At 48.2% G+C, this 21591-nt stretch overlaps 3 protein-coding genes across 3 annotated transcripts in view; 1 reads left to right on the top strand and 2 right to left on the bottom strand.

The window, feature by feature from the left end:
* The window catches only part of ABCC2 (ATP binding cassette subfamily C member 2), an 89354-nt gene extending 84213 nt beyond the window's left edge, over positions 1–5141 (top strand). The window contains exons 31-33 of the mRNA XM_061578437.1: positions 516–682; positions 1299–1493; positions 2836–5141. Of these exons, the coding sequence (XP_061434421.1) occupies positions 516–682; positions 1299–1493; positions 2836–2965 (492 nt within the window). The 3' untranslated portion in view covers positions 2966–5141. The remainder of the gene's footprint in view (positions 1–515; positions 683–1298; positions 1494–2835) is intronic.
* Positions 1–21591, bottom strand: part of LOC133359884 (signal-induced proliferation-associated 1-like protein 2) — a 241125-nt gene that overhangs the window by 1450 nt on the left and 218084 nt on the right. The gene's annotated exons all lie outside the window — the stretch shown is intronic.
* LOC133361698 (proton-coupled zinc antiporter SLC30A1-like) lies at positions 12795–19648 on the bottom strand. The gene is made up of 2 exons (XM_061580704.1): positions 19195–19648; positions 12795–13369 (listed from the first exon to the last, which is right to left on the bottom strand). The coding sequence occupies exons 1-2, from the start codon at positions 19646–19648 to the stop codon at positions 12795–12797; spliced, it is 1029 nt and encodes a 342-aa protein (XP_061436688.1).

The raw sequence follows: 21591 nt of genomic DNA, 5'->3' as shown, positions 1-21591 counted from the left end.
AGCAGGTATCAGGGTCGGGATCGAACCCACGGCCTCCTGCATAGCAGGCGAGGTAGACATGCACAAATTGTTATTTTGTTACTCTTTGTTTTTTCCCGGTCACGTAGGTTAAAAGAAGAAAACAAATAAATAAAATCACGACGTTTCGGAGGCAACACAAGCATCCGGCTTCAGGTGGACCTGTCACAGCAAAATTACTGTATCAAGTGAAGAGAGCTCTAAGAGACACGGCCTTATATACTGGTTAAGGGGAGGGGGGAGGAGCCAGGATGGGCCGTGGGGGAGGGGTTATAAGCTGGTGAGGTCACGACCAGTGCTGCAACTGCAGCTACACCTGGAGTTGCAGCTGAGGCCTTGTGATGTAGATGGCGTAAGTAGATACGCGAGCAAGGATTACGCCGCCTTTTGTTATGCACGCCGGTGGGCAGCTAGAATTTGGCTTGGTTGATGACATCTTTTGTTATTCTCACCAAACCGCATCTTCTTCCTTCTCTATCTGACCCGACCCCACACAGGACCCCGTGCTCTTTTCAGGGCCTCTGCGCATGAACCTGGACCCGTTTGGGCACCACAGTGACGAGGAGCTGTGGAGCGCCCTGGAGATGGCACACCTGAAGGCTCACGTGCGGTCCTTGGAAGCAGGCCTTGATCACCCCATCTCTGAGGGAGGGGAGAATCTCAGGTAGGTTTTTTGTGCTTTTTTGGAATCTCGCGAAAGATAAAATTCATTCGGTGTGTACATGTAACCATTTCATGTATAGGACAATGCGTAGAGTATATTGTACGTCAATAAGCATGACAGAGGGAGATGTCTTGAAATCTAAACAGACAGGCTTTCGGTGGAAACCTAAACCACATATTATCAAACAATGCAATCGGCAAAAGATACGGAATCATGTTGGATGATAGTATCAATCTTCATATGGCTGATGTCGATGTAGAGCAACAATTGTAATATTACATTGAGGAGGTTGATGAGCCAGTTAATTGCACCAGGAGTCGCAGAGCAAATCGCTTTGATACCTCCTTATATAGGAATGAAGCGTCGAGTTGTCAAATGTGCCTTTGTCTGTTCTGCGTGACCAGTCGCCGCACACTGCTGCAGCGTTTTTTTAATTTGCATTTGTGCATCAAGTAACCGCGCTTGCTACACCGGTGTATCAGTGCGCTGGCATCGATTCGACGAACGTGCATCATCCCTCCTCGTGTTGTCGAGCGTACACTGCGGTAGGGATTGCACCTCCGTTGGGTGATCGGCGGACACGCCGTTGCTACTTCCCCCGTGCGCTCTCCCGCAGCGTTGGGCAGAGGCAGCTCGTGTGCCTGGCGCGCGCGCTGCTCCGCAAGAGCCGCATCCTCATCCTGGACGAGGCCACGGCGGCCGTGGACCTGGAGACGGACGACCTCATCCAAGCGACGATCCGCCGCGAGTGCCAGAACCGCACGGTGCTCACCATCGCGCACCGCCTCAACACCGTCATCGACTACACGCGGTGAGCCCACGTGCAGCCGGCACCCCGTCGTGCACAGCACCGCCTTCGGGGTCGCGACCTCTTGGGTCTCGCCAGACCATGGGCCCTTGGGAGCGGGAGATGCCCTTGCATGCCGAGCAAGGGACGGGGGACGACCATCGGATCAAGGGGGCGGCATTAGCTGGCTAATATTCCTGGGTAATGCTATTACTCAGGGGGCTAAACCCAGACCAGACATTGCTTTATGTATGGAACCTTTTTGGCAGTATTAAGATTTTTAAAAAGAAGAAAACTCAACACGTCATAATAACAATGTTTGTCCAGGTTGCTTCATTCCTACAACCTAAGGCAGTCGTCAGTTTGCACAACTACCCAAGTTTGGCCCAGTTAAGGTGGCAATCCTAATCATAGCGGGTGCAATTTGATAATTAAAACACCGCATGAGAGTTAATTGTAGGTAGAAATATGCTGCGTAGGCAGCTGTTCTATATTTTTGTTATTTAATACAATCTTCGTGTTGTATTCCAGGCTAAGTCACTGATTGGCCTGGCAGCCTGTGTCATCACTGTATCATGTGCATTTGATCTCCATCTCAATGTCCTCTTCATGTATTGCTTTCTCACAGAGGCCTACGTGTACAGTACTGTACATGATACATGACAGTCTGAGAATGCCTACATGTTGTCAATCGTGTAATGTTTTGAAAAAGAATGCATTACAACGTCTTCCTCACTGCCGCTTGCTTTTGGCACGGTTTTCCCCTTTGATACCAAACCTTTTGCTAATGTTTAAATATTGGGGAGGCCTTCATCCAGCAGTGGATTGGCAATTGGCTTAAATTGTACTCTTAGGTTTTTTCGGTAAAATCACGTAGGTAAAAAAAATAGAAATACAATTATAAATCACGACGTTTCGGAGGCAACAAAAGTGTCCGTCATCAGGTGGGACCGTCACAGCTAGATTTACTGTATCAAGTATTATTTCTATTATTTTTATTATTTATTCTTACCTACGTGACTTTACTGAAAAAAACCTAAGAGTATGAATCCTTGCAGTCACGAAAGCTTCAAATCTAGAATTGGCTTCAATTGGATGCTATTCCCACCTTTGCAGGTAGCACCATTTCCAGCTGCTCTTTTCGCAAGAACGCGTGGCTAATGGCCACTTTGCTGGCAATTCACACAAGGCACTAACAACCCTCGAGATTGTCGACTGGCCGGGAAGGACCGGTGGCCATTTGTTACTGGTACAGGTGCTGATGTGGGCATGGCCAGGGGGGAATTTGCGGGGCTCGTTTTTGACGAAACATAAACGTCGACTGGCGCTGTCATTGTAATTATTTCACTCTTTGTGTCGCTTTCAGAGTCATGGTGCTCGACGGCGGATGTCTCGCCGAGTTTGATTCGCCGGCTGCTCTCCTGAAGAAGAGGGGCATCTTCTATACTATGGCGAAAGATGCTGGGCTGGCCGAAGAAAAGGCCACACATCTGTGAAATAATGTTTTGAACATTTTCAGATGAAAGTTAGTTAATTCCCAAAAAAGTACATGCTGTATTAACATTCGCAATCGTTTGCTGTAAGCTTCAGTTGTTTTTTATCACTTACGGGATAAAAACAATAACAACCTTTTGTCGACAAACAGAAGCCTGCGTGGATTCACAGCAGAATAGAGGCTGTGTACACGAGCCAGTTGATAAGGGTTTTACTGGCACAGAACAATTATTGCTCTGCAAAGGTCGAGTTTGCATCAGAAAGAAACGATCACGCACGTGCGGTTAAGGAGAGGTCACGTGACCCTTGGGGTCTGTTTAGGTGCGTTCATAAGGTGTTCCACAGTATGTGGTTTTCGTTTATTTTGAGTGCAAGGTTTTTTAAATATTTTCATTGATAAACCTCTGTCAGGTTTTTTTGGTTCTTACATCATTTTAGCAGTTTTTATTTTATTTTAAGACCAAGTTTTTGTACAGTAGTTCATTGCAACATTGCAGTAAAATAGTGCAAGGCTCCAGTTTATGCATCTCCCCCATAGGTTATCATTAAAGATTGTCAGGCATTTATCAAAATAACTCATGACTTCAATACAACATTGCATTCTACCTGTTGAGAGTACATTTTACTCACATAAGTATCAAACGAGGTGTGTAAATTAACATCCCACCTCCACCAGATATGCAGAATATCATCAAAGAATGCCATCTTCCATGAAGAGGATGTTACAGGCTGCCATTATTTACTATATTTAGACAATCGCGAGCCTTATCAGTGCCTTAATGCCAAGATTATAAACTCTCTGGCACAACGGAATTGGGCGATTGACCATTCTATGGTCGCAGGTCTCTCTCCGAGAAAAACTTACTCCACAATAGATTTATGTTCTGCACATCATAACTTTTAAAGCACTTACAAAATATTTTCTAAAATATTTTTCATCATACATTCCGAATGGTGAAGTATACCTTTAACACATTTACTCTACACACGCACACACCCAATGAAAAGTGTAAATAAGATTAGGTGGCTGGGGAGAGAGGGATTCTCACTTGGCTGTCACCATTGGGATCTGGGTTCAAATCCAGATTTCAACGGCACGTGATTAGACTGGGTTTTCGAGTGAAGTGAAACTGTAAACTATTTTCATTTTACCAGGTAAAGCCCACTGAGCTATACAGCTTTTTTTAGAAGCGTCCAGGCCACAAATGATAGCTCAACGAAGTGGCTTATCACGTGGAAATGTATCGCAAGACTAGACGCACGTTTCTAAACGTGGACGAAAAAACTGGAGGACCCAGAGAAAAATCCATGCGACCACGGGAAGAGAGAGACTCCAAATATACAGGCTGCGGGGTCTGGATCGAACCCACAACCTCCTGGGTGAGTTTATGGTCTCAGCCCAGTCACTATTCCCCACACCTCCAATTAGCACGGTTGGCTACGTACGATGCGAAAGAAGTTCAACACATTGAGCTCACAATGAGCTTTGCTCATTCATCTGCATTGGTGGCACTGAGACAATTGAGAAAATCCGACATTCCCATGGTGTTGGGCGAGCTTCGTCAAGTAAAAATCACCGTTCATAACTCGTATTTTAAAAGTTTCTTCCATTAATTGACAGCTGGTTAAAGAAAAGGTTAATTTTAATGGAAGTTAAAATGACACCAAGGGTGAATGACCAATTATGTATCGACTGTCTTTGTAACTCTGACTTGCACCCGAATAAATTTGCATTTTCATCAATGTCTTGTCATCATTGTCAATACATCTGCGAAGTTAGTTTAATTGAAACAAATGTTCCACTTACATGTGAAATGTTAAAAGCACTGTACGTACATTGGCTAGGAGGCACGGAATGTTGGTTATGCTCACAATACGTGCGTTAAATGAGCGTGAGAATTTATCATTTAATTGTACGTGTGGTGGTTCGCTTATTTAAACTTCGCAGCCACAAGAGGTTCTAAATCCAACACAAAGGCTCGTTAATTCTTGAGACAAATCACAACCAAAATTATGGCAATTTATCATATGCCAAGGGGGGGAGGAAATGTTTACTTACCAATTGGCTAGTGAGCTTCATCACCAGCTGAAGCTCTAAAGAGGTATTATCACACAAAGCGCTTCTCCAACCGGTTCGGTGAGTGTGTCGTCGTACACGAAAAGCAATTTTTTTAGCAAGTAGGAAGATTGTAAAGCTTGTGCTCTTGCCTTCTGTTATCGTATTCTTGGTTCTTTCGGTAAAGTCACGTAGAAGGGAAACAATATATTTATTTTATTATTGTATTGTTTCCCTTCTACGTGACGTTACCGAAAGAATCAAGAATATGAATCCCTGCAGTCACGAAAGCTTTAAATAAAAAATGTGTTATCGTATCAAAGTCAAGTGGATTCATATGCGTGCATGATCAAATAGCCGAAGAGATCTCATGCCCCACCTTTGTACATGGGGTCAGATTGCATTCAAGTGCAATGTGATCATTGCACATTGCACGCTCTTCTACGCCGTGTCTCCTGCCAAACCTGTACGGGCCTTTCCCCGATATTCCACACAGGCCCACCGCGTCTGCTGTTGGCAGTGCCACGTCTTGAGGAGCCAGCATCGTAGTTGCTGCAGGGCATCTCAGGAGACGATCCACGTGGCTTTGCGTTTCCTGACAAGCACAATTTGGTCGGTTGTTGTGTAGAAGCTCGTGATTTCACGAGGGAGTTGCATCTTGCCGAAACTCACTCTCTTCAGTCTGTTTAGTCTCCGCCACGTGAGTCACTTGGAATTGGAGCCAGACTCAAGCTCCTCACTTGGGGGTGATTTCCTCGCCGGCTCCATTCGCCAGCTGTGTCGCACGATTGTTTTGCATGGTGCTAATCTCTCATGGTGCTAATCTCCCATTAACACTGCTGTTGTGCGCATATGCGGGCATGATACTCGTATGCGGCGAAGGAAGTTAATTTCATGCTAATCTCCCTCCCTAATCTCTCCCTAATCTCCCCCATTAACACAACTGACGTGCTTGCGTCCGGGGATGGAATTCCTTTCCAGCTCAGACCCCGCTTGCTTGCCCATCGCCACATATATAGACTGATTGTAACAGCTCTCTCGCTGGTTCAGCAGTTCCACTGCTGGATTATATATTTTTTCCGCCTGAGGACGACCGCTTGTGTTGCGATCAAAACGTCGTGATTTATTTGATTTTTCTACCTACGTGACGTTACCGAAAGAACCAAAGTATGGATTCCTGCAGTCACGAAAGCTTCAAATCAATACTTTTAATGACTTCGTCATTTGTTGCAATGATTATCAGCATGGTTACATACAATAAAAAAAACTAAAACTGTTCGTACAAGATGTGTTATTGTATAAAAAAAATTATTTTACTGCATCAACGGGTTCATGGTACTAGGAGCAATGTTAGTTTCAGCGTCACTCGCTCTGTTACAATACAGTATCACATGCTATGTCATGTATAAGTCTCCACTATAAAATGTAAGTTATTAATTTCAATACTGTACTCATACAAGGCAGCAGTAAGAGATGAGGTTTGAGCTCATGCACTTCCAATCTGGGTCTACGTGATGTCCTCAGTCCACAATCCTGTGATGGGGATTCTTTTAAGTGGAGCCCGATACTCTATTCTGGTCTCGTGAGTTTTCACTTGGGTAAACCACTAATCGTGACAATTGAATCGTGGGGAGGTGGATTTTGGTTGGCTCGGTGTACGTGGCTCTCGTTGGCTGAGCGAATGATGGGGGCGGCTACGTTTCCTTGGCCTCGTTCGTCAGCGCTCCGTATTTATTTTCCCCTAAAAAACTTCACCAGGACAAAGAGCGCTATCAGAGTTCCTAAAGGTCACGCTAAACGAGGTCTGCCTGTAATTAAATTAATACATGAATACAGGCAGTCATCGACTTACGAACACCTGACTTACGAACGCATGTACTTACGATCCGGCTTCCAGGAAATATATAAAAAAATACATTGACTTAAAATGCAAACTGAACTGTGAAACTAATTTGTTCAAAGGAGCGATTCTTCGCAAGATGTAATTCATTCAGACGCTGTCTCCCCGACAGACCTGGTCTTCACCTGAGGACGGCTGCTTGCGTTGTGGCCGAAACGTCGTGAGAATTATTTTATTGTTTTATTTTTATTATTTTATTACTTCCCTTCTACGTGACTTTACCGAAAGAACCAAGAAGATGAATCCCTGCAGTCACGAAAGCTTTAAATCGAAATTTAAGATGTAATGAGTCGGCTTTGCGCTGAGAGTGAGTGTTTGCGTGTGTGTGCACGCACATGTGTGTGCACGCACATGTGTGTGAAGTGTGAGTGTGTGGGGAGCGGTAGTGTAGCGGTTCGCGCGCTGCGCTATGAACCCAGCGACCCGGGATCGATTCCCACTCACGGCCTACAACAAAAGTGACGATTATTTGAACCGGTCCTGGGTCTCCCCTAGGTCGACTCGGCCTCAAATGAGTACCTGGTGCGGTGTGTAAACATCGCCACTGGGAAGACCAAGGCGGTCGAGCGTGGTGCTGGCCAACCACCCCCTCGTGTACCGTTCTAACCTTCACAAGTGCTCGCTAACAGTACTTGCCCCTACAGTCTTTTAAGGCTATACAGGGGATCTTTTCTTTGTATGTGAAAGCGTGAGTGTGGGCAGCTCCGGTTTGACGGTAGAGGTCTCACTCTGAATCAGTCGGGCGGCATTATCTTTTCATCGGCTGTGGAATGTTGGGGGAAGCTACCTGGTTTGTAGCTCCACACGAAGCTCTGGGTCATCTCTACCACAGTCATGCCCTCCCTTCTCTATGCTTGTGAAACGTGGACCCCTCTAATGGAACATCTGCGCCGGTTAGAAACTTTCAGGCTGGGCTTAACCAGGCTGGATTGTGTGAGGAGCTCACAAATCCTCGAAAGATCTGGACAAATTCCCATCGGTGAGCTCCTCCGGCAGGCAAGGCTGGGTTGGCTGGGCCATGTTGCCCGCATGCCCAATTACTGCATGCCCAAACAGCTTTGTTCGGCCGGATCGAGGGGGCTAAATGGGCGCAGCACGGGCTAGAGAAGATATGGAGTGATGTGGTACAGAAGGATGTGGAGCTGAGTGGACTTGCCGATGACTGGTACCAGCGGTGTCAAGATCGGCCTCTGTGGAGGAGGCTCGTGAAGGACGCTACTGGGCAGTTGTAGGAAGTCGCCCTCTAACAACAACAGAGGGCGGAAAATCGACGCTCACAACAACGAGCGGAGTGCCGGGTTGGCTAAAGCACAGCAAGTTGGCACAGTAGGGAGCACAGGTGGTACATCAGCCAGTCATCTCAGTCATCTCAGTCATCTTCTTGGTTCTTTCGTAAAGTCACGTAGAAAGAACCAAGAAGATGAATCCCTGTAGTCACGAAAGCTTTAAATTGAAATTTCATCTCAGTCAGTCGACCTGTGGCACCTGGGTCTGCCCCGTGACCTCCTGGCAGCGAGCGTTCGACACTTCACGTGGCACATAGCCTGGCACAAGCGTCGTGGTGATGTCACCGCCACTTAGTGGCGAATGGCGGTTGTTGTTGTGTGTCTTTGTGTGTGTGCGTGCTCCCGTGTGTGTGTCTTTGTGTGTGTGTGCAATTTTGGCAACTTATTGCCCCCTTTCCGACTAAAAGCTGTGGTGCCACAACGACGGGGCCGCTCTGCCGAGCCAGGGAGCCGCCCGGCTTCCACCACTGCACTGCCCCCCATCCCCCCCCCCCCCCCCCACATAAGCACGCACCCGCACCCACGTAGGGCCTTGTGGTCGGGTCACCTACCCTGAGTTTTCACCCGAGGGCCCCCTCGGGGGGTTACCCCACGGTTTCTCAGGGCCAGGGAATTGGACAGGACCCTTCCCAGGCTAAGTAACACTGCGGCGCCGTGGGCGGATTTGAGATCGCACGACCACGGCGAGCTCAGAGAGCCCCGCAGTTAGAAACGCATACAAACACAAACACGGGTCAGCAAGGCAGATAGCTAGGATCAGGACCCGGGGCTACTGATTGGTCAAAAGGTCAAAGGCCGGCGGGATCGCAAAAGGGCGGGAAATCCTAGGCTCAGGATTGGTCGAGAGACCAAGGCGGTCGGGACGGGGGCGCCTAGCCTTTGATGTGGATAGTTTAAAAGAAAACGCAGGGGCAGTAGGGAACTCTCTTCTTCTGGAGTAGTGACACGGGGTCAACGACGAGGGAGTCATCGGGTGAGCCGCTAGATCGTCTGCAGGACGACCTGAGCCGCCGCAAGGTCACCTAGGACTACAGACGGTATCGTATTACGCGCCTTACAACACCTCAGAGCGGAGAGTAGGATCCGTAGGAGAGGGTTAGTTCGGGGTAAGGACGAGAAGGAAAGCGGTTTAACAGAGAGCGCAGCATAGAATAGGGCTGCACGCCACTAGAGAGTGGGTTAGAAGCGCCTTGCTGGCCCGTACACACACACGGGTGGCTCGGTGGGTTAACAAGGGCTAATAAAATCTCGAGCGTAGTAACAAAACCGTGTTGTTGGGTGTTTTTTGAACGTGGTATTAGCGTGCACTGCATTCGCGGGTGTGTGGTCGTTGTATGCGTAAAGGCCGTGGTCTCTGTACGATTGTGCGGGTACGGAGGTGTGTGTGTTAACGCCCGGGGAGAGCACTTTTGTGTGTTGGCGTGCCTATGCAGCCGTGTGAGAGGAGAATCGTCCTTGCACGATACTTGTGTTGACGTGCACGCGCGAGTGCGGGAGGGGACGAGTCGTTGTGTCGGCGTGTGCCCCGCTTGCGTGTGCTCGTTACTTGCGTAAGCTCTCGGCGTGCGTAATCGGCGTACCCCAGGTGCGCGATCGTAACGTGAGCGGCCAGCGTGGCGCAGAGCGAAGCTGTTAGCTTTGTGCGAGCTTGCGTGTGCTCGAGCGCGTAATCGGCTGCGCATTGTTGTACAGTTTGTCTCGCGCGCACGGCGGCGGCAACTTGAGTCGTTGTGTCGGCGTGTGCCCCGCTTGCGTGTGCTCGTTACTTGCGTAAGCTCTCGGCGTGCGTAATCGGCGTACCCCAGGTGCGCGATCGTAACGTGAGCGGCCAGCGTGGCGCAGAGCGGCGCAAGAGTGGGTATCGCGTGTGGAGCTGTATGTGTGTGCGCGCACGTTCACGACGTGTGTAATACAGGTGCGCGATCCTAACGTGAGTGGTCAGTGTTGAGTGAGTGCCGCGCAGAGCTGTGTGTGGGAGTGCGCATACGTTCGTTACGTATCGGATACGGATGCGCATTGGTAACGTGCCGCACAGGGCTATACTGCGAGCACGGCGTTTGATTGATGATGATGTGCGCACGTATGCTCGCAGCGTGGGAGCGCGGCGCGAGGCTGTAATAGTAGGGGTGTCGCGTTCGAATGCCTGCGAAACCGTAGCGGGTAATAGGGAGGTGGGGTAACGTAAACGGATTAGGGGATGCAGGCGGGAGGGACCCCGGGGGCCAACGGCCCCCACAAAGCTCGCATCATGATTCAAGACAAGTGAAAATAAAAGTATCTATTCATGTTACTTTATTTTATGTTTTATTTACGATACGTTTTTTACAGTGTTACAAGCAAATGTACAAAATTTCTTCTTAATTGTGAGTGTAACAATGCTTCCCTTTTTGTTGAATCGTAACACATAATCGTAACGCTGACCGTATCACATTTAAATACAGTACATTACAGCAGTGTTGCGACTTACAAACTATTTTACTTATGAACGGGTCTCAGGAACGAATTAGGTTTGTAATCCAAGGACTGCACGTAAGGCAAATAATACAGTACTAATCATACATGCATACATTTTTTCCTTCTGAATCAACCATTATAGTATTGTTAACCAAAACATTCATAAAAAATGGCCACGCGAAAACGTAATGCTAAATCGGAAGCTGCAGTGTGGACATTTTGTGCGTTTTAAGCATTTACACTGACAACGTTAAACAACATGAAATTGAAAAAACTGAATAATGGACTCTATTTTGTATAATTTATAACACATTAATCACCTTCCAATTGCCATATGTGCATTTATATACCCACAATTTTTCAAATAACGTATAAACGATAGCAACTCCGTGTTCTACGATGCCACTTTGTTTTTATACTTGAGTGCTTAGTTTGTAGACGCCGGGGTATTGTATGTATACAGATGGGATCAGATCACGAATTTTACGTACTAAGCTGTGTCTGCGGCAGTAGTTACATTGAGGAAACTAAATTACATGTCTCGGACCGTGTTCGTGAACACAAGGCAGATCTGAAACATGGTAGGACCAATACCTCGGCCGTGGCTGATCAATGTTTTAATGTGGTGGGCTCACACGATATTGCTTTCTCTAAGACGAAGGTACTTTGCAAACCCACTGGCTATCAACAAAGATTCGTCCATGAAGTCATCCATAAAAACAGACACAGACACAATTTCAACCGAGAAGATGGGTACAAACTTAGTAATCATTGGAAGGACGTTATCAACCAGTTTAAGTCATAACTGGCTGTGATGTTTCCAACCTGTTAGTTGATATTTTCGGCTCTCCGATTTGACATTAACACACCAACACAGCCACCTTCGCGCGCCGTACCTCGAGGTGGCGGTGGCTCTGCGATCTCATCAACATGCTAATCTCTCACATTAACATGCTAACCTCGTACATTAACATGCTAATCTCTTATATTAACATGCTAATCTCTCACATTAACATGCTAACCTCTTACATTAACATGCTAATCTCCCACATTAACATAGCCACCTCAGCTCGCTCGCCGTGGAGGCCGCTCACCGATCTTACATTAACATGCTAATTTTGACCTGGCACCCCTTTAATTGGTGGAAACCCACCGCCAATCGTGGTCGCTGCCCATCACTTACATTAACATTAGCTGCCCCACCCATGCTGCTGACATTTTGGCTACGCCCATTTTAAACCTTTATAAACAGTTTTCCTTTAGAAGCTAAACCCCTTTTCCTGATGACGACCGCTTGTGTTGCGATCGAAACGTCGTAGTTTTTTGTTATTTTCTTTGAACCTATCTACGTGACTTTACCGAAAGACCCAGAGAAGATGAATTCCTGCAGTCACGAAAGCTTTAAGTCAAGATAAAACTGGAGCAAAAATTACGTTGCTTCATATTTATGAATCATCGTGCTTAACATTGATACTATACTCATTTCACATGCCATATTCTCCTGATCATAAGACACTCCAGAAAGCCAAATGCACCCCAAACCTTTGTGCGCATTGCAATCTGGAGAAGGCTGCTGTAGTTATAGACAAATGTCAACTTGTAAACCCACCGCCATACAGTATTCCTTCACTCGACTCAGAGACCGAATTACTCGGAGGCACGAGGATGACAGGCAGCTGACGAGTGGGAAGGCAGCGGCCACGCGTTGAGCCGGCGTCAACAATTGCCCAAGCTCTGCGATCCCCTATATATTAAGTGGCGAGATGTTAACTCCCTCGCCTGATATGCAGGAGGTCGTGGGTTCGATCGTGACCCTGATGGCTGTATAATTGGAGTTTGCACGTCTCCCTCCCTGCGGTCATGTGGAATTTTCTCTGGGTCCTCTCATTTTCCCCTCCACATTTAGAAACATGGGTTTAGAGCATTTGACCACTGTTGTACATTTCCACATGTGAAAAAGAGCTATATAACTCACCTCAGTTTAGAGTTTAGTATATCGTCGGCCAATTAATGAGCGCTGCAATTATTCAGCTTTGAGAATTGGGCTTTAAATTAAGTAGTTATAGAAGTGGCGCTTGAGCATTCTTCCTCACCACCTCCCCCCGCATGGGACCAAACACAGACATCTCGTGTCTCTAACTGCATCGGCGGGCCACAGCCAGCGGGTGGTCGCGGCCGACAAACTCCGTCTGAATGGTCGCGTGTCCGATGCCGGCCTGACGGAAGTACCTGCGGACCCCGCGGACGACGCTGCGGCCGTCGGCGGGCTCCGCGCAGGCCACGCGGGCCGTGCCCACCAGGCGGCTGCCTGCCAGCTGCCACACGCGCATGTCCTGCACGGCGACGACGCCGTCGAGACGCGCCAGGCCCTCGCGCAACTGCCGCAGGTCCACGTGCCCCGGCGCCGCCTGCATGAGTATGAGCGCCGAGTCGCGCAGCAGCGGCACCGCCGTGCTCAGGAGGATGGCCACAATCAGCAGGCACAGGCTCGGGTCCAGGTAGTGGACCCAGCAGCGGCGGTGGTGGCGGCGGCGGTGCGCGGGCCCCTCGCCGTCATCACGAGCCTCCTCGGGCACGCACGAGCCCTCGAAGTGGGAGTAGACGAGGGCGTTGACCACCACCGCCACGGAGCCCAGCGCGTCGCCGAGCACGTGCAGGAACACGCCGTGCATGTTCATCTGCGAGCCCGTCGCCTCCACCACCTCTTCCTCTTCCTCCACCTCCTCCATCGCCTCCTCCTCCATCACCTCCGCTGCCACGAACCCTCCGGAGCCGCACAACGGCCGGACCCTGGCAAGGTCCTCCATCTCAACGGACGGTGGTCCCGCGTGGTCGCTATGCGTTCCCGCACCTGGGCCTGGGCGACATGCAGACGCTTACTATGACACTGCTGCACCATGCAGCGTGGTACGTACCCACCGCAGTCGTTGCGTAACAGGCACAGGGATCTGCGCTTGCTCACTTTGTTCCACTTCTGGCTGAAGGGTCTCCACTTGAGGCAACCGCTATAGAGCCCCCCATAGAGAGGGTACTGGAAGCAGTGAGTGCACCCACACTTTAACCCACCACACTTTAACCTGCAAATCGACTAACTGTAGTGTACCCATTTACACTGTGTCGACAGATGCAGCAGGCGGTCGCACCCGAGGAGCTCGCAAGTGACATCATCACATTTATCCCTCTATTCAAGAACGAAATAGGAGGATTTCTCCACAAATCTGGCTGAAGCCTGATGAAGCTAGTTGTCATTACTGGCGAAACGTCGTTACTCAAATTGTAAAAGTTGTGGATTTACTCTCCAACACACAACCGGTGTGCTGCACTCGCAACGAATTGCCATGTTCTGTTTACGTGACAAACCTTACTAATTAGCTGTCGGGTGGTGGCGGGTTTAACGACACATTTATATTTATGCAACCTAACCCAAAAAAACCCTCTATTATAGACGCAGGAGATTTAAGAAACAATTGCACCATTATTTACACTGCCACGCTGGGGAGAACAAACTGACGAGCTTCAGTCTGCCAACAATGGCAGCACGGGCATTACTGACGGAGCCGGGGGGGGGGTGGCACATGCCCCCCCCCCCAATGATCCAATCGAAATCCCTAATTTCGATCGGATCATTGGGGTTTATTAGTAACCAGCTTGACTACTCGGCTTCGCCCGAGATTATTGTCTTGGTTTAATACACGGCCTACGCGGAAGGTGGGGGGGGATGGATGCGTGACGTCAGCAGGCACACTGCGTGACGCTGCCGCATGCGGGTGACATCACAGATGTGACGTCACTGCTCACTTGCCGTGCAAAATATATCCATTATTGCGCCCCCCCCCCCCCCCCATAATAATTTTTTTTTTACTTTTTGCATTGTGTACAGTCTGGAAGCTACCCACATGCCAAATTTCAAGTTTGTTGCATGTCGGGAAGTATGCTAAACTGCCACTGTGTAGCATATTATTACGTACCAGGGACTCTATGAGATGATAGGACAATAGTCTGAGTCCATAATTGGCAATAAGTAACGATAAAGCGGCTATAAGTGACTCAGAATTGTGCGCAGTTGCGTATACAGTACACGACTTCCCTGAAGGCAAACACCTTCAGCGAGCGTGATGCCGATCACACAACGCGGTTCGAATTCGACCCTCGGTCAATGACTGCGCCATCGCCGCACACGCGTCGAATAAAAAGCCAGGGACAAGTCCTTACTAACAACTATAATTTTTAATTGCTGGAGGGGTTGCCCCTCCTACCTGAAAATCCTGGCTCCGCCATTGACGGGCATCATTCCTGCGTTGCTGTTTTTCATAAAAGCCTCTCTGTCCTGGTCCACCACAACTGAACAACTGCCCATGCGTTTCTCTTGAATGCTAGGACACGACCTTTGAACCTTCCCAAGCAATTCAACAAACAACCCCTTGCCCGTACTGTCGCCAGCCCACGACCCTTACCAGGTGATGGCTGCGTTGTTGATTCGAGGGAGGTGTGTGGGGGCCAGGGTTAGAAATGAGTCAACTGACGGTGAAAACCCAATAAATACTGACAAGGGCATTACAATGATGATGCATACTCTGTGTGGCGTTGTTTAAATGTCAGAGTTATTCTTCTTTAAAGGCCCTTCAGCACCAATGAAAGCAGCGGCACACTGACACAGTCTTTCATTGCCAGGTAAACTCAAGGTTACACTGCATAACGGATGTACACATACATACGCAGATTTATGTATGTGTGCGTGTGTCAGGACTCTTGCCAGCAGAGGTAATGCCCAATTTGTGGGTTCACCACGCACTGCGCCATGCTCTTACCGCATTCCTGCGGCTCATGCGGAGTTTATTCTGAATGCCCCTGCGTGCCAGGGCTGGAGCTGGCTGGGGTGGCTGGGGTGGCTGGGGTGGGCCCTCCACCACCGAATGTCCCTTTGGCTCCCCACCCAGGGGCAGTCTCCTGAGTGGTGCATCGCAGCTCTGGTGGCACCCTGCACTGCGGCTCGACTGGCGCTCTCATCCGAGAGGAGCTGGGGTGGGCACCTGGTGCATTGCCCTGAGATGTGCACAAAGGCCCCCCTTGTAAAGCCTACACCACCAGGGGGGTCGGTAAACCTTTGACAGAATCGGAATCTTTATTTAGACTGGAAGACACCGATGAGCTACAACGCTCTGATTCACAGATGTCCAGTAGGGGGTGGCGGCTAGAAAGCTGCAACAACAAACGATACAAACACCGATAGGAGTGCATAGTTAAGCGAGTTGCGAAATAAAAATGTAAGTAAATAAAGTATATCAACACAAATTGCAAAAGGACCTCAATGCCTGCCGAAGCTTGAACACCAAATGCAACCCTGGCGGCTCCTGATCCGCACGCGGCGGCTCTCTGAGCACCGCTTCCTCATGACGTCTTTTACCAAGGACCAGCGCCGTCTCATATTCATCATCGCAGGCTCTTGAAATATCGAGTTGTTTTTTACTGAATTGTTTCGGTATTGGTTGCCGACTCCCTGGCCTACACACAGACTGTTGGGTCAAGGCGCCGCCCGGCCACCTTAGTCTCCCAATTGCCGATCGCGCACCACATGGGGCACTCGCGTTTCAGGCCGAGTCGATGGAGGCGAGGCCCCCCGAACCGGCTCGGGTATTCATCACCGATGTTGGGCCGTGGGCGGGAAGAGAAATCGGGTCGCCGAGTTCATAGCACAGATTGTTTGGGTCTTTCGGTAAAGCCACGTAGATATAAAAACACAAGCAATCGTCATCAGGTGAAAAAAATAGCTGAAATATAGTTCATAGCACAGCGCGTGCTAACACGGCGGCATTGTGGTTTCAATTCGTGCCGTCAGGCAGCCTGTGCCTCATTTTTTCTTCAAATATATGACACATTTGACGTGCACATTTTAAATATATGTATTACGTAACATTTCAAAGTGATATGGTAAATGTAAAAAATATCAACTCATCCAATTCAAATGTCACGTTTCACTTTTAATTATAGTTACGTGAGATACATTATTGTGCGTATGTCATCACGTGTTTCTCTTAAAAGTAATAATACTGCCTCTGAGAGGATTGTAATTTTTTTTAAAGTGGCGGATTTTATGCTGAAACAAAGCAATTAAATATGGGAGAATGTGTACATTTTCGGCCAATTCGCGTGATTACCTGTAAAAAATAAACTAAAAACTGTCTTAACAGAAAAAAACGTATGAGCGCCTAAGGACCATTGCCCGAAACGTTGCCAACTATATTTGTTTTCTGATAAGCCAGTGTTGTTGAGGAGTGTGTTGCGGTTATTTGTTGTTGTTCGTTAAATGTGCTCGTGGACAACTGCCAATGCAGCAGCGTCACCGAATAACACGTGGTCACCTGCAATACCATGACACAGCCGCTCACGCCGGCCTATAAATGCTCTGATGCGTGTGGCATTGTCCGTGTGCTGTTCGCCTTTTGGCGTAGTTCTCTGGTCTGCCACTGGTGAGACACGGCCATAAAGAAGGCTGATGTCTCTCGTGTAGGCCAAACAGTTTCAAAGACAATGCAAATATGACCAAAGTTTGTTTTCACGTTCGCCGCAAGTACCCTGTGTAGTTAATGCAGACTTGATTCCTTGCAAAAAAGATCTATTTGGAGTTTGAACATCTTAGCACCTGGTTTATTGCCATTAAGGGTAAAAGCCGTTCTTATTTTTCACACTTTGATACTGGCAAAAAAGGTGCCGTGATATGTAATGTCACTGTGTATGTGTGGTGACAGTTGCAGTTACGGTGCCAGTACACCGGATTTGTTCTCGGCAAATAACAACATGATTGAAAGATCCGACAAGGTTTTCCACAGCACGTGTGAAGACTGCCGTGCATTCTCACAGTTCTGGCAATTGCCTGACGGATGGTGCTTGTAAATACCAATGAAATGCGTACCCAATTGTGGGAGCCACGGTGGAGAGATGTTAACTACCTCGCCTGGTATGCAGGAGGTCATGGGTTCGATATCAACCCTGACGCCTGCTGCTGTATATTTGGAGTTTGCATGTTCTCCCTGTGGTCGCGTGGATTTTTCTCCAGGTCCTCCAGTTTTCCCTCTACATTTAGAAACATGCGTTTATCGACTATTTTGCTGCTTTACATTTCTACGTGACAAGCCACTTCATTGGGCTATCACTTGTGGCCAGGTCGCTTCTGAAAAAGAGCTGTATAGCTCAGTGGGCCTTGCCTGATAAAATATAAAATAGTTTGGTTTACTCACGCGATCTGAACCAAAACTCAATTACGAGTCGTATTGATCGCAAAAACCTACGTGTCAAATTACTAATGCGTTGTTTTCATATAGTCTGTTTTCTTGTGGCCATATCTTAACTTCAATACGGCTGCAGTTTTGTCAGTGATTTGGAGGTGTTCTTTTATATTACCGTTTGTTAATATTTGGATTAATACTCTTAGGTTTTTTTCGGTAAAGTCACGTAGGTAAAAATAAAAATAAATAATAAAATGATAGAAATGATAATAGAAATAAAATAATAAATCACGACGTTTCGGGTGCAACACAAGCGTCCGTCATCAGGTGGGACAACCACAGCACGAAACAAATGCTGAAGTGGGCAGCTTCAAATCTAGAATAAATATTTGGATTGACTGAGAGATCGACCATAATTCAGGATCAGAATAACGCACGTTTGTTACACTGAATAATTCTACAATAAATTCCAAAAATCCTCGGTTTTATAATCATACAACAATCTGCTGGCAAAGATTGAGGAGCAACCCTGAAAGGACCAACTCATGGCAAAACGACTTCAAGACGGCTTCAACTCGAGGGAGCCTCTCAGGAGACAAATCTCCAGGGGAACTTCACCTACTCTTCCACGCTGTTCAGACAACTTGTAAGAGGTCCGAGTAACCCACACTTTGTCCCATCACACGCGACCAGACGCTCGACTGTAGGGTTACCAAATGTATAACAGTACTGCTTCTTTGGGACCTGAGCGACTGCTTACGAAATATTCCCATTTTGCGGTATTTAAAATTCCGCGCTGGGAAATCAAATCGGCAGACCTGTGGATTGTAACTCCAGCTTCGCTAACCACTTACTCCACGGACAGTAATGATCTTAAACTCGTTTTTATTTGCCCTTTAAGAAGCAGGCAAGTGAGCCCATTGAAACAAGCTGCTAATTTATATGCAATAAAAAAGCCAATTCTTCTCATACAGGGTGCTTCAAAAAATGTTTTAACACTTCAGAGAATTTGCAACAACACCACAAGAAATGTGCCTCCGGGCTCTGGAGACCACCTGGAGAAGATTCCAGGCACGCGTTGACAATGATAGCAACAAGTGGAGACCCTACGACTTTTTGAAGCTATTAACATTACATTTGTTATCATGTTACAGAGTATCATCCGTTCTTTTTACATAAAAAACGATAGTCCCATGTAAGTGTTAACCTTTTTTTGAATCACGCTGTATAATAGCCAATCTGTCCCTGCGTGCAGGCAACGCGCCGAGGAGCCGCCGCTGCTGCTGGCCACGGCGTTACCGTTCTTACGCACCGACACGCACGGGCCCGGAGCTGCCCTCCACGGCGGCCTCCCCGTGGCTGTGCCCGTGGCCCTGGAAGAGGCACAGCCCCACCAGGTTGACGAGGAGGCCCACGGCGCCGACGACGACCACGAGCAGGGGCCGCTCGACGGTCCGCGGCGCCGCGAACCGTCCGAGGGCCTCCAGGACGATGGTGACGCAGAGCGCCACGAGGAAGACCGAGTTGACGAGGGCCCCCGCCACCTCGGCGCGCGCCCAGCCGAACGAGTTGCGGCGCGTGGGACGCGTGCGGCCGGCCAGGCGCACGGCGAGAAGCGCTACGCCGAGGGCGATCACGTCCGAGAGCATGTGCAGCGAGTCGGAGAGCATGGCGAGCGACTCGCTCACGCGGCTCACCACCACCTCCACGACGAAGAAGGCGAGCGTGAGGCACAGCATGCAGATGAGGCGCGTCTGGCTCCTCATGCCTCCTTCCTTCCTTCCCTGCTCCTCCTCCTGGCTTCTACGCAGTTGCAGATTTTTATTTTTGGCGCGGATCGAACCGCTTGGCTAGCCGACGATGTTGCTGTTGTTGTTGTAAATCTCACCTGGGATGTATTTACGGAGGGGTGTTTTGACACACTCGTGACTGTTGGGAAAAGCGAGTTTTACGATACACAACCTAGCTGTATTGGTCTAGATAATTCGCTTATATGAGTCGAATTATTCTCGGTAGGTCACTTTGTAGAGTTAAAAAAAGTTGTCGGTTTTTTTCTATTCTTCTTCTTCTGTCCGGACAGCAAAGTGATGCGAGATTTTGTTTTGTGCACAATATAATCTTTTCACGGTTGGGCAGTGCAAACTGCTGCATAATTGGGCCAATTTCATAGGTGTGGCCCGTGCATCTAATCGGGAGGATATCAAATGGCAGGTTGGGTGTTGGTCACAACTGCAATTTTAATGTTCGCTTTCACCTTGCGTCGCTTCACTGATGGAAGTCACATTTGCCATCTTGTCCTTAAAATACCTTAACATGAACCGTCAGGAAAAATAAACTTTGTTGACAGGAATATTCTTCATATGACCCGAATATGATATTGTTACCACTTTGATGCTGTACTTCATTGTCAGCTTGCTGCTTGTTTATTATAATTTAAAGTGTGTGGGTGCATTTAATATTGTCATTTGAAGTCGCAATTTTGCCACTTACGAGCAAAAAACAACTGTTACCAATTTTACAATTTTCTTCAACAAACTACCAGATTGTGTTTTACCTAGGCAGCTTCATCCGAAACACACTTGGCGTGAAAATTACGTACTGGTGCCTTGGTGCTCGGTGATAACCTCAGAGTCCTCCAATACACAGACTCAATGATCGAGTAACCTATATTGGTAAGATATTGGTAAGCAAATTAAAGTACAATGAGTGGGGTGCGACCCAAGTACAGTCTCTTCTCCTGTAATGCAGCGGTTGTCGCATCCCTGAAGAACAAGAGGTTATGGAAAAATCGCGTTATTATAAAAAATATACAATATAGGGTACAGCATAGTCCGCGATAACACGGTGAGATGCGTACGTAGGCTGAACGTAGACTGAGGCGCGTGGGTAGCATCTAGAAGCATCCAGCAGCATCCCACTGCCTTGTGCGATGCTCCGCCGAGGCAGCCGTACAAGCGCACAACCGCTTATTCCTCCTCGCGCGACGTCACTAAGTTCACTTGATCGCGTTATGTACAATTCGCTTCCGCATTATAACAAAAATGTGATCCCTCCTACATTCATTATCGCATTATATTCAATTGGCGTTATGAAAACAACACGCGTTATCAGAGAAAAGACTATTTAGGTCTCTCCAGACTTTGCTGGTGTATGGCAGATGCATCATGTGATCGAAGACGATGGCACCGCCCTTGCACAACTGCACATCGGAAAAGCAGCAACGATGTTTCGTGTCCGCCGCTTGTAAAGACGAGCGAAATGTATTGCAGAAAGAAGCCTCAAACAGGGTGCCAACAATTACAACCGGGGTGGAACAGCTGCAACGAAGGCGTCAGCATCCGGGCAACTTTCTAGCCAACGATGCTCGTGTTGTAAGAGTTAATCGACATCTCATCGGCCTGTATGGAGCATTTGTGGTAGTAGTTATTTCCATTTAACCTTCGCAAGTTGAATATCTGAGAAGTGTGTGTGTCCGTTTAGGTGCTAAAACTGTATTCCGTAAACCAAACAGGTCCGACATGTATGTTGAACTTCTCTCGCACCGTACGTAACCAACCGTGCTAATCGGAAGTGGACAAGGCAATGAAGGCAGTCTGTGGCCTCGCGTCGTCCCTGCCAATAAACCTCGGCCCTCGCCCTGCTCACCCTATGACTGCAGCAAACCCCATTGTCCGAAATGTTGTTTGGAGTGTCTCCCATAGTGCGCAGA

The sequence above is a fragment of the Lethenteron reissneri genome, chromosome 8 (assembly GCF_015708825.2).
Source record: "Lethenteron reissneri isolate LAM-NWPU_2019-01 chromosome 8, ASM1570882v1, whole genome shotgun sequence".
NCBI lineage: Eukaryota > Metazoa > Chordata > Hyperoartia > Petromyzontiformes > Petromyzontidae > Lethenteron > Lethenteron reissneri.
The sequence above is the reverse complement of the archived record's forward strand: the minus strand, read 5'-3'. Positions and strand labels throughout refer to the sequence as shown.